The sequence below is a fragment of the Cynocephalus volans genome, chromosome 4 (genome assembly GCF_027409185.1).
Source record: "Cynocephalus volans isolate mCynVol1 chromosome 4, mCynVol1.pri, whole genome shotgun sequence".
Lineage (NCBI taxonomy): Eukaryota > Metazoa > Chordata > Mammalia > Dermoptera > Cynocephalidae > Cynocephalus > Cynocephalus volans.
In genome coordinates, this window is record NC_084463.1 from 13,885,905 (window position 1) to 13,898,373 (window position 12,469).

Below are 12,469 nucleotides of genomic sequence, written 5' to 3' on the forward strand. Positions count from 1 at the left end.
GCTCAGAGCAGTCTTACCCAAACACAAATCCAATACTTCCACCTCCTTGCAGAAAACTCAGCAGTTTTCCCTTGCTGTTAGGATAAAGGTAAAATTTCTTAACATGGCCCAGGCCCTGCGACACCTGCTCCTGCTCCCCTTTCCCATCTTCTCCTTCACCACTTGTCCCTGCTGCACTCTGGCAGCATTCAGGACCCTCTCAGACCACAGTGTCTTCTTTTGAGGGCTCACTGTCTTGGCGGCAATGGCTTGAGGAGATGCTAAGTTCCTGGAGGGCAGGGCCATGTCTAAAACTCTGGTCCTGTGCCCCACTTCACATGTGCTGGGCACTTAAAACCTGTTGGTGATTTTAAATCAGAGTCAATTTTCTTTGTCCTTTACTTTGAACTTGGAGTTCCTCTGCACACTGCAGTCACAGTAAGCACTCTTTGCCTCTCCCTTCCCTGCCTCACTCAGGTGCCAATCACAGGAAGGTAGGGGGTGTCCCAGAGAGTGGCCCCCTTTCCCGCTTTTGCCAATACTTTGCAGGTGGATTTGAATTTGTGTTCCCAAATTGTCTTTGATGTGGCACAAAACAGCTTTCTCCCAACCACCCTTCCAAGCTGAGGCACCGGAGTCAAATCTGGAGGTCTCTAGCTGGTTTTCCAAACTTGATCACTGCCACCTCCTTGACCCTGAATAGCTGAAATCAGCAGCCCTATTTTCTTCCTTCCTTTTCAGCTCTCTTAGTGTACTGAGCTGGCTTCGACGAATAGTGTCTCTTTTAATATTCCCTTTCATATGAGCCTGGCTTACCCAGATTAACATATTTCATTAAGGGCTCTCTCTCCCTTTCTTCATCAAAGGGTTTATGATGCAAAATATTCTTAAAAAATAAGGAAGTGGCTGGGGAGATGTCAGTGCCTTCTGGTCTGTGGGCTGCTTGCTGAGAGGGGACTGGGAGTCTTTGGTTTTTAAGGAGGCACATTTGCTGTAGAGAGGGCATAGCTTGAAGAAAAACCGCATCTGGAGCACTTAGCTGCCTGCGCTCAGGAAACAAATCCATTCTGCAGCTCTGATTTTCTCCTTGCATCACGGCTCTGAGCCCCCCATGGCAATCTCTCCACAGCACAGAGAAGAACCTCCCTGGGTCACAACGACAGCTTGCAACATCCCGCTACTAGTCCCTTTCACAGCCACACTCCAGTACCCCAGAATGTCATGCCACACCAGGCTGGCTCCCCCGCGGTGGGAGCCATGAAGCTGCCTTCTGGGCTTGGAGGGCTAGCCTCAAAGAACCCATCCCTGTTCCTTGCTTGGTGAACAGGGGCGAAATGTGGTGTCTGCATTTTTAAATCTGCACAGCGCCATCTGATAGATTTGTGTGGACGGTGCTATTTATCATTCAGCATTCATGTATTATTACTCTGCTGCCTGGGGCCAGGAGAAGTCAGCGTGAGCGGGATGGCTTAGAAAGGGCAGACTTGGTAATTTCCCTTGGAAAATTAGTACGATGAACATCATGGCAGAAAATCTGGCAAAGGCACAGTTGGGGCAAGGAAGGAGGTCAGGTGTGGTATGGGTGTGATCTGGGGCAGGAGGAAGAGCGGGGGTGGGGGAGAGCAAAGGCACAGGATGGGGACCTGTGGAAGTTTACAACGTGCCAGGCTCTTCCACATATGTCATCATGCTCACCTAAGCCTTACGACCACCCTAAAAATGAAGTGATCCTGTCTCCATTTATAGATAAAGAGATGCCCAAAGACATTAAGCACTTGCTAAAGGTCACACAGCTCTGACACCTGGTCAATCCAACTCTTCTGCTTTGTGACGAATGGTTCTCATTCTGCCGTTCCACAGGTGCAGGAAGGTGTATTTAGACACATCACACACACGCATGCGCACACCCCCTCCTTCCTTTGAGTCATCCCTCTGTTCCCTTGGATACCTTTCTCAGTTCTCACATAGTACATTTTGTGGTGTATTACACTTGATTGGATAGTGCTTTGTAATGGTTCTGAAAGAGTGTGTGTGTGTGTGTGTGTGTGTGTGTGTGCGCGCGCGCGCACGCGTGCGCGCACAGTGTATCTTCTCACTCCAACTTCACTGTAAGCTCCAAGGACAACATTCTGTCTCCTATTTCTTTTTCTTTCCCTACCACATGGCTGGTGCATGATTCTGCAAAAAATAAAAATTGGCACTCAGTACATGTGACTGACTGACAGACACATATATTTCAGCCTGCAAGTCCCATAGGACCATAAATTGCCACATGAGGTATTTGAGTTAGAAAGGGGACAGGAACTTACATTTCTTAAAGGTTTACTCTAGTCCCATGCTAGATGTCTTCTCTTCATCACTCCCAACACTCCCACGAGGTAGGCATTACCGTTCCCAATTTATAGACAAGGGAGCGGTGCTGGGTCCCTGGTCTCTGCCTGTCTCCAATGGCAGTGAACCATGGTTCTCATGGAATTCCTGTTCCTAAACGCCAGGATGTGACAGATGCCCATCTGGGTAGGCTATTCTGGAGCAGTGCCACCCAAAGGTAGGGCAGAAGACTGGCTGCCTTCTCAGTGCTCTGGATCCTGCGACTCATCCCTTTGAAGGTGTGAGCCCTTGTGGAAGGGATGGTGTGAGGTTGGGCTTTCATCATCCCTCTCTCTACCCTGCCCACCATCCTGGCACTCCCAGCTCAGGGTAGGGGGGCTATGGTGGTTCCCCATCCTGCAGGGGAGCTGCATGGGATCCGGGGAAGATGTGAACATGGTCTGAGAATGGCATCGTCCCTGCCTGTCCCTCCTGCATTGCTCCCCAGATGTGTGAGGTTCTCAGTGTCACCCTGCTGAGTGGTGCCCTCACATTAATAATGTGTGGAAAGGTTTCCACACATTAGAGAGTGGTCAGTGGAGAGGAGTGGGCAGCAGGGCGGCGTGGAGAAGGTGGGCAGTTCCAAGGAGCAGTGGGGGAGGGCACAGGTGACGGGCCTGGCCAGCTGGAGATGGAGCATGCACTGCCACATGGAGACGTTGGCTCAGGGACCCACCCCTTCCTATTTGCTCCTGGGCAGCTCGTGCTCAGCCTCGCAGAGCCCTGATATGTGAGATGGACCCAGTCAGCCCTCCTGTCCCCTCTGTGTCCTTTGACTCGGCACCTCTCCCCAGCAACAGGGCTGCAACAGCCTCCTCGCCCATCTCCTGGATACGCATTTCTTCCACTTGCCTCCATCCTTCTTTCTAAGGTGCTCTGTTGCTCAGGCCACTCTCTGGAGCTCAGACATGGTCAGTGGCTCTTAAAGACCTGCCTCAATGATGTAAAAGCTCAGCCCGAAGACCTCCCTCCCAACCTTGCAACAAAGTGCTTTTGCAGCCTCGCTGCCTATGAATGGTGTCTATGACCCCTGTGCTAGACCACAGGCGCTCCCTGGAGGGTGCTGCGCCCTTGCTCAGGCTCTGCCCTTCCTTTTCCCTGAGATCTCAGTCCGCTGCCTTCCAGTCCTCAAGACCCAGCTCAATGCAGCGTCTACAATGACCAGAGCGAAGCCGGTCCTGATGACCCCCATGGGCTGTGGCCACTCCTTTGCTCTGTGGCCTCCTGCACTCAGGCTGGACTCCTGGATGGCCGACTGCCACAGGACTGTCAGCTTCTGAGAGCAGGCTCCTCTTGGTAGAAACCTGTAGCAATGATGACTGGCCTGCTGCCCTGCGCAGAGCTGCCTCTCAAGGGTGGATGTAACTCAGAGATCTGCTTCACTGTGTCTCACAACAGCTCACTCAACAACACTTGCTGCTCTGTGGCTGGGCCCCTGTGCCAGGAACTGGGACTATGACAGGGAGTAGAACTCAGTCAGTCAAGAGGAGAGGACAGCCAGCCAGCTGATGGCCACATGCCGTGCTAGATGTGAGAGGAAGGGTCTGGAAGGCTCCAGGAGAAGCCTTACTTCTTCTTACTTCTCCTTACTTCTAGGAGAAGAACCTTACATCTAGGCTAGGACTCAAAAGATGAGTTGGAATTGGCAGGGGAAGGGGGCTGAGGAGGGTTGAGTTCTCTACACTCCTTTTGTTTTTAAATTATCTTGAGAAACTAATACAGGAGGTTACGCCAAAAAGTTCATAGAAAAATAGAATTAAAAGATAATATGAATCTTTCCACATGCTTTTTAAACTACCCTTGTAGGCTTATGGTATTGAATTAAAAAGGTACAAAAGGATCCAGAATGAGGTTTTTTTCTTCTCACTCCCACCTTGAAGCCATCCAGGTGCCCTCTTGTCCCTTCTGAGGCCCCCACCTTGTCATCTCTGCCAGCTGATGGTGGGACCCACCGTCATTTCCCCGGGCACTGGGTGCCCATTGTTCCCTCTACCCCACGGCACCTCACCGTGGTGGGGAAGCCTCACGGGAGCCAGCTAGGGTCTGCGAGGAAGAATTTGTAAAGTTTTCTAGGAGGGAGAAACTTAGATCCAGGCTTTTCCAGGGACCCCCATCCCCTAGTGACCAGTCTTGGAAAAGACTAGCTCTCTGACCTCTGGTCATCCATCTCATCCCAAACCAGGAGCGCCCAGATGACCTGGCCAAACCCATGATGCCCCTGACCCCCTGAGACAGCCCACAGCCCTGGGCTCAGCGCTTCTAAAGTACTTTAAGTCAGACCAGCCTTGAGGACCTTGGCCTAGGGACAATCCTGGCAAGAAGGGGCTGACACCACTCCCCATCAACTGGGGGTCCCTCAGTGTGCTCCCTGGGTTCCCAGCCTGACCAGCGTCCCTGCCTTTGGAAGCCACAGGGGCTTGTGTACGGGTGGGTGCTGGTGCCTTAGATGGGCAGCCCTAAGGCCCCAAAGGCTGTCCCGCCAAAGAGGTCCAGGAAGGGCACATGGTGCCAGGGGCCACGGTAGGCTGAACCCGCCCCCTCCCACCCAGCACCTACCTGATTTGTTCTTGTATTCAATATCGAAGCCTGTGATGATGCTGTTCCCATCGAATCGCTGGGTCCAGCGCAGGTTCATGCTCCGGGCCTTGACCTCCCGGATCTCTAGCTCTGGGGGATCAGGGGGCTCTGGGGTGTGTTGGGGGAGGGGGCAGAAGTAAGGATGGCAGCAGGGAGCTTGGCCTCCTACTCACCCCGGGGGATGGTGTCACTTGCATTCTACCCAAGGGCCCTGGTGTTCTGGGGTCCTTGCGTAGAATGGGCAGGGCCCCTGTCTTGCTGCCCTCTCTCCTCCAGCCCTTTTGCAGGGATTCCCGCAAGCTGATAGCCTGCTTTCCCCTCATGCAGAGCTCCCAACTTTCCCAGCTCCACTTTCCCTTCCCACACCTCTTCCAGGGGTCTGGGCCCAGGACCTTGACTCCCCTCCAACCCCCTGCCTTCTGGAATTGGTGGTGGACACTGTAGGGGCTGGAGCCATTGTCTGAAGTGTGCCTGGAAAGGCCCTATCTCCCCACTCACGGCAGGAGGGAGAGAGAAGGGAGGCGTTTCCCCAGACGGCCACTTTCTGTCATCCTCTGCCATGCTGTGGGCCCTGGCCCCTGGGGAAGTGGGCTGGGAATGGTGGGGCAGGTGGAGGTACCTTGCACCGTGAGTTGGATCAAGCCCCGGTCTTCCCCGTAGGAGTTGATGGCGTGGCAGCTGAAGAACACAGAGTCCCCACGGTCAGCTGGTTTGAGCTGGGAGAGGCCAGCAGGGGCAGGAAAGGGAGGAAATTGGGAGAGTCTTTTAGAGCTGGTCAGTGGAAGGGAGCCACTCCAGGGATATCAGCAAGGCCATCTTGTTCTGGGGGGAACCCCCAAGGGGCTTTGTCAAGGGCTTTTCTTCCTAGAGGGCTCCAAGGGTGGAAGTATGGAAGGGTCCACGCAGGGAGGGGCTGAGGGTCCCTCAGGGGGAGAGAGGAACTTAAGAGTCCAGGAGGAAGAGAGGCACTGAAGGGTCCCAGGAGGAAGAGAGGGGCTGAGGGGTTCAGGAGGATGGGACGGGGTGAGGGGTCCAGGAGGACGGAAGGGCTAAGGGGTCCCAGAAGAAAGAATGGAGCACAGGGGTCCCAGAAAGGAAGGAGAGGCTGAGGAACCCACATGTGATGGCTGTGGGGTTGTCAGAAAGGAGACATAGTGAGGTTCTGAAGCAGAGATTCATGGGTGGAGAAGGGAGACAGGTAGGAAAGGGGAGGAAATTTCTGGGGTACGGGAAAGGTCCCCAGACTCCCCATTTGCCTCATTTGGATACAGACATCATAGTTGCAGGTTCTCCACTCTCTGAGAGACAGGATCCCCACGACTGGGGGTGGGCACTCACCTTCAGTGTGGAGACGACCTCATCGCCGTTGTCCTTGGTGGCGATGGTGTACCGCATGACACGGTCGGGGTCGATGACTGTGTCCCCCTTCTCCCAGCGGATGATGATGGGCCGCTCACCCCGCGCCGTGCAGTTCAGCTCCTTGGCATGGCCCTTGATGGCGATGGTGGTGTTGGGGTGGGAGGTGATCATGGCTGGGACTGGGGAGGGAGGAGGCGACGTGAGGAGGGTGGGGATGCCAGCCCGGGGGAGTCACACGTGCCAGCGAGCTCCCTCCCCCACCTGACCCTCCCCCAGGGGGCTGCAGCCCCAGGAAAGGGTCTAAAATGGCTGAGAGCGAAGTGTAGGGCACCCCACTTGCCTGCCCCTGCTCCTCCTCCCCACCCACGCCTGCGGCAGCCTCCCTCTTCAGCACGGTTCTTACATTCCCTGTACCCCTCTGGGGAGGCCAGTGGACCCCGATTCAGAATTTTTTACATGCATAACATATATAGAATTACAGAGGAAGCCAGTTCTATTGAAATATGGTTATGCAAATATTAACAATGTTAAAAAGCAAACTTTTGATGTTGTATATTACATATCAGTATGTGTTCTTTATTACTCTATGAAATAAAATATAGTGGTAAGTCTTATAATTATTGTCTCATATTACCATGATTTTGGAGTAGTGATGAGCATAAATGATATTTAGAGATATCTGCAACAACTGATACCATATGAAAATATCAGTGGACTTCTATGGGTGATAGTCACAGGGACAGCTACTGCTGTGGTTTGTTGTTTGTGCTCAAAATAGAAGGAAATAATAAATTTCAGTTAGAGGTTAGTAAAAAAAAGATGTGATTTCCCCCCCGCCACCCAAATTCATGGACCCCCTGAACCAATCTACAGACCTCCTGGCAGGGGTCTCTGGATCCCAGGTTAAGAACCCTGCTCTAAAGCATGGTGCCTCGGTGTTGTCTCTATGGCTAAGGCTTGTGTATCCCTCCTCCTCTTCTTTCACAAAAGTACAACAGAACCCTCTGGATAGTGCCACCAAAATTAAGACCTTCAAACAGTGCTAAGGCATCCCCTAACCCTGCCCTACCCCCTCTGGTGACCTGAGAAAATCACCATAAAATAACCAAGGCCCTGGCTGGTCATTAGGAGAGCCCACTGCCCTGATGAGAAGCATGTCAATCACTGGCCCCTCCTTTGGGCCTGAGCACTTGCCATCCTGGGGCAGGAGGCACTGAGCCAGGCTGGGGGTACACACAACAATGGGGCAGGGTCCTTGCCTCCTGGGAGAAGGGGAAGGGAAAGATAGACCCCTGCGTGGACAACATGAACATGAGGAAAATCTGATGTGTGTTTCACAGAGGGATTAGGAGACATTCGCTTTGACTGAGGAATACTTTGGAAGGCACAATCCTTCCAATTCAACCAGCATTTCCTGAGGCCTACTAAGTGGGGAGAAGAGACAGTACAACTAACAACTCCAGTACGGAATGTAAGTGCTGTGCTAGGAGAAACGCTCAGCACTGCCCTGGCAGGACATAAACGGGGAGACCAGGGACAAGGGTGCCCCAGGCTGTGGAAACTGCCTGAGCAGAGACAGAGATGCAGCAATACACGTGGCGGCTCCCAGAAAGGCGAGGGGTCTCATGCAAGTGGAGGGCCGTCCTTGTCCTGCTCCTTTCTCACCACATTCCTGGGAAAACTTGCCTCTCAGAGTATAGGTCCCAGTGGCTCTTGTCATCCTGGAGTACACAGATGGGGAGGGGCTGTCCTTGGCTGCAAGAATCAGACATTACCCCTATCCACCCCTCCACCCCCCAGGGGAGGACCCGCCACCTCACACTGAGTTCTGCAGAGCAGAGACTGGCTCACCACAGCCCAACACAAGCCTGCTTGGGCAGTCGTGCGCAAAGGGGCTCTGTCTTCTCTCTCCAGAGCCAGCTCCCCACCCCCACGCCCTGGCACTGTGTCTCTGCTTCCTTTCGGTGACTGGCCCCTTCTCCTCTTTCCTTCCCAATGTCCTCAGGATTTCTTTCCCCTCCAGTTTTGAAGACCTGCTCAAAGTTCTTCCCAGCAAACTCTCTGGGAATATTTGACTTTTACAGACAAATAGGCCTTTGGGGAAAGAAAGGAAGCCATGGAGTTGAATGGTGCCACCTGAGACACCAGCCAGTGGGTGAGGAGACATTTGAGCAGGTGTGGGGGGATGAGGGCGGTTCCTGGCTCCCGGAAATCACACCTGGAAGCCGGCATCTCCTCTGCTGTCTGGACGTGCGGGACCTGATGCTGAGGACAGCCCTGGCCCCAGGCCCCTGCACCAGCATCCCAGCACATTCCCTGGCCCCAGCTCATCACATAACGAAGCAGATAAATTTTATAATGCATGGCACCACACTAGTATATACAATAAAATGCGGAAGACAAATAACGAGGTGCAAGTTATAATGAAGGAAAAGCCTGCAGTCGGAGACATCTGAGTATGAATTATTGACTAAGGTTTTACACTCTCAAGGATGTGCAGAGGAATATTTTTCCATCAAAGATTTGCATAATTCACTCGTATAAACCTGGGTGGAATATAGAGTATGATCTTACATCAACAAGCCAGGGTTTGCAGTGCAGATGCCTCCATTTTTTACTGGAGGGCTGAAATGCTGGGGTGGGGATGGGCGGAGGCACGTGGGCTGTCTCTGCTCTCACCCCTGCCCCGGCTATGAATGACCAGAGGACTGGGGCCTCGGCCCCCTGGGTGGGTGGGCCCTGAGGCCTCCATGGGGAGGAGGTATCCTGTCCCTGGAAGGCTGCTGCTGAAGCCAGAGGAGCTGGGGAAACGTCTGTGCAGAGGAGTGTGTGTGTGTGTGTGTGTGTGTGTGTGTGTGTGTGTGTGTGTAAAGGGGGATGGGGGAAGGGACGAGCCTCAGCAGAGGTCAAAATCCGAGGAAGGGAGGAGAAAGGAAGAGTCTTTCTTTGACAGGAGGGCTTCACAGCTCTGTGCCGTAATGAGAGACCTGCAGCACATCTCTGGTCTGCTCTCCAGTCAGGCCTGTGCTAGCCTGGCCAGGGCCTGTCTGTGGATTACAAAGACAACCTCTGGCTAGATGCAGCCTGGCGCCAGGAGCCACAGCTTGGCCAGTGGAGCAGGGACCAGGTTTCAGACTCCACTTGCCCCTTTGGCTGTGTACTTTTGAACAGTGCACAACCTGTGTACCCACACACGCCAGTCCCACTTCAAGGAGCTTGTCTTTCCAATCAGGTTTGTTCAGAGACAGAGGGGTCCCTGGAGATCCCTGGCCCCTCAGCCTTGTGTGACAACCACAGCTGGGGCCTGGGACAGGCTCTCTTCACCCTCCCACCAGCTGGCTATTTATTAGGCAGTGAGCACCACACAGTACAACCCGACACTCTCTTCACAGCCCCCAGCTCAGGGCTGGTTCAGGGGAGCCCATCTATGGAGAAGGGGAGAGAAGCTTGAAGGGCTTGGAGGCTATTTCTGTTGCTGCTGGCTACGTGCCTTCAACACGCTCAGTCAACTTCTCTGGGCTCCGCAGAGCATTTGTGAGGACAAAATGAGTCCATCTACGTAAAGTACGTATATGTAAAGATACGTGCACCAAATTACTGGCTTAAGATGTCACTTGCCAGCTATTGCACAGAATCACAGGACCCCAGAGTTACAGAGCCCAGATGAAGACCTGCATTGCTGTGTAGCCACTAGCCACACGTGGCTATTGGGCGCTTGAAATGTGGCCAGTCCAAAGTGAGATGTGCTGTAGGTATAAAGAACTCACTGGATTTCAAGAATGTAGGGAGAAAAACAAAAGAACATATAATATCTCATTAATATTTTTATATTAGTTACATGTTAATATTTTAAATATATTGCATTAAATAAAATATACTATTACATTTAATCTCACCTGTTTCTCTTTTACGTTTTTGTAACAGATCTGAGAAAGCTGAATCTTTTTGTCATTTATTTTATTTTTTTGTTTTAATTTATCATTATACAATGTAGTTGATTTTCATGTCCCTTTACTTTTTTGAACATGTGACAACTAGAAGATTTTAAGTCACTGTACATATATGGCTGGCATTATGTTTCTACTAAATGTCACTGGCATAGATCATCTACCCAGACCCTTCCTTTTACAAATGAAGAAACCGGGACTGCACAGGGAAGCGATTTGTCCAAGGTCACACTGCTAATAAGCAGCAGTGCATCTGAAAAGATGGAGAGCAGTACTTACCCCATGAAGCTATGCTAGCGGTGGTAGATGGTAAGGCAACGCTGCGAGAACTATCCTCTGGTTCTTTAGGGCTAAAGTTTCAAGCTCAGGTTACCCATGAAACATGGTGTTGTGTTCTGGGCACTCTACTCGACAGAGGACACTGATAAGCTGGGGTGTGACCAGGAAGATGGGTAGACTTCAAGCCATCCAGAAAAATACGACTGCATAACCCACAGGGAGCAAGGGAGACACACTGCAAAGCAGGAAAGGGCAAACCTCCTATTTGGCCTAAGAAGGAATTTTCTAGTAGTTTTTGCTGTTCCAGGAAAGGGCTGCAGTGGGAGGCAGTGAGCTCCTTGCAGTAGAGGTAGACAGCCAGGGGTGTTGCACAGAAGGTGAAGTGAGGCCTGGATCTGGACCCCTGGGGGTTCTGGGTTTCAGAAGAGAGAGAAAGATGGTCTGGGGATCTGGCTCACTGCTTTGGAAAGTGATTCTGTGACTGGGAGTACTCGTCTTCTTGCATATAGGGGTCTTTCAGCCTCTTGTCCTGGGCACAAAGCCGGGGACTCTCTTCCCCTCTTTCCTGCTTCACAGTCTTCCTGCCGACAAACCAGACAGAGAACTCTGCCATGTGCCCCTCCCTGAGTCCCTGCCCCCAGCCTTCAAGGGCCACGGTACCCTCCTGTACCCACAGACGTGGGCCTGAGCCCTCCTGTCCGCTGTGCATTTGGGCATATCAAGGCAGCCCAACAGAAGGAAGCCCAGGGCAGCAGGTACCCGCCTCACCTGTCTCCTCTCACCCCACCTCCCCCTGGCTTCTCGCTCGGGCCACAAGGTCTCTCTGCCCTGCTGAATTGCAGCAATAAACACGACTGAACCCTCTCTGTATTGAGACTGGATGTGCCCAGAGGACTTTCTGGGTTGAAGGTGGACTCCAAGAATTCCTTAGGGAGATGTCATGGGCAGTCACCTGCCCCCGCCCCTGCCGTACACAGAGGCAGAGTCAAAAACACACCCTATCAGACAGCCACCAACACAGTCACCCTCACAGCCCATGCTCTGACTCCCTTACCATAAACCTACACTGCGTCTCACACACACACACACACACACACACACACACACACACACACACACACACACACACACACACACACACACACACACTCTCTCTCTCATAGTTCCCTTTTATTGAGAGCTTACCATGTGCCAGCGGTGTTCTAAGTACGTCATGAATGAACTTACCAGAGGTAAGTATCGTTATTACTCCCCAGCTCCACAGCCTGTGTCCTGATGCATTTCTTGGCTAAGAAAACCATAGAGCTATGGTTTTCCATATGCCGGTGATAGAGCAGGCAAGAAGCTGAGTGCTTCTGCCTCTTGGCTCCTTGTTCAGTGATTCCTCCCAACAACAACCGTGAGAAGTAAATTTTATTATTCCCATTTTTCAAATGAGTAAAATGAGGCTTCCAGTAGGCAGTTCTCGCTCCTTCATGCCTGTACTACTGTGGTTGCAGGGGCTGGCCACCTCTTGCTGTCTGTGTCTGCCACCCTCACACACACCCTCGTGCTGGGAAATGGAAATCGGCTGTCACCAAAAAGCTGTGGCCTCTCTGTGGCAGGGCAGCCTCAGCAGGCTACTCCCAGGGCAGGCGGTAGGGGCTGCAGCATTGGGGGCACAGGTGGGTGAGCTGGGGAAGGGGAGGCGATTGTAGGCACAGTGCTAATGACAGCTACATGGGCAACACACTGCTCTCGCAGGACACAGGAGGCTTTAATGAGATACAACTACTCTGCATTCCTGCAATGTAATTCAATTAACAGCCAGAGAAATTTAATTTCTCTTTACAAAGAGGGGTGCAGAGGGAGACTTCCTGGGGAGCAGGGAGAGGATGGGCACTGGGGTGTGAGTGAGCCACCCCTCAGTACTTTAGGTGAGAAGGCTGGGCTTCTCTGAGGCCCTGGGGGAGCCCCGG

General features: G+C 52.5%; 1 protein-coding gene across 1 annotated transcript in view; it reads right to left on the reverse strand.

Annotated features, from left to right (window-relative positions):
- The window catches only part of DSCAML1 (DS cell adhesion molecule like 1), a 340,661-nt gene that overhangs the window by 42,554 nt on the left and 285,638 nt on the right, over window positions 1-12,469 (reverse strand). The window contains exons 12-14 of the mRNA XM_063094153.1: window positions 6,265-6,464; window positions 5,546-5,642; window positions 4,906-5,034 (exon numbers count right to left, since the gene is read on the reverse strand). Coding sequence (XP_062950223.1) covers window positions 4,906-5,034; window positions 5,546-5,642; window positions 6,265-6,464 — 426 coding nt within the window. The remainder of the gene's footprint in view (window positions 1-4,905; window positions 5,035-5,545; window positions 5,643-6,264; window positions 6,465-12,469) is intronic.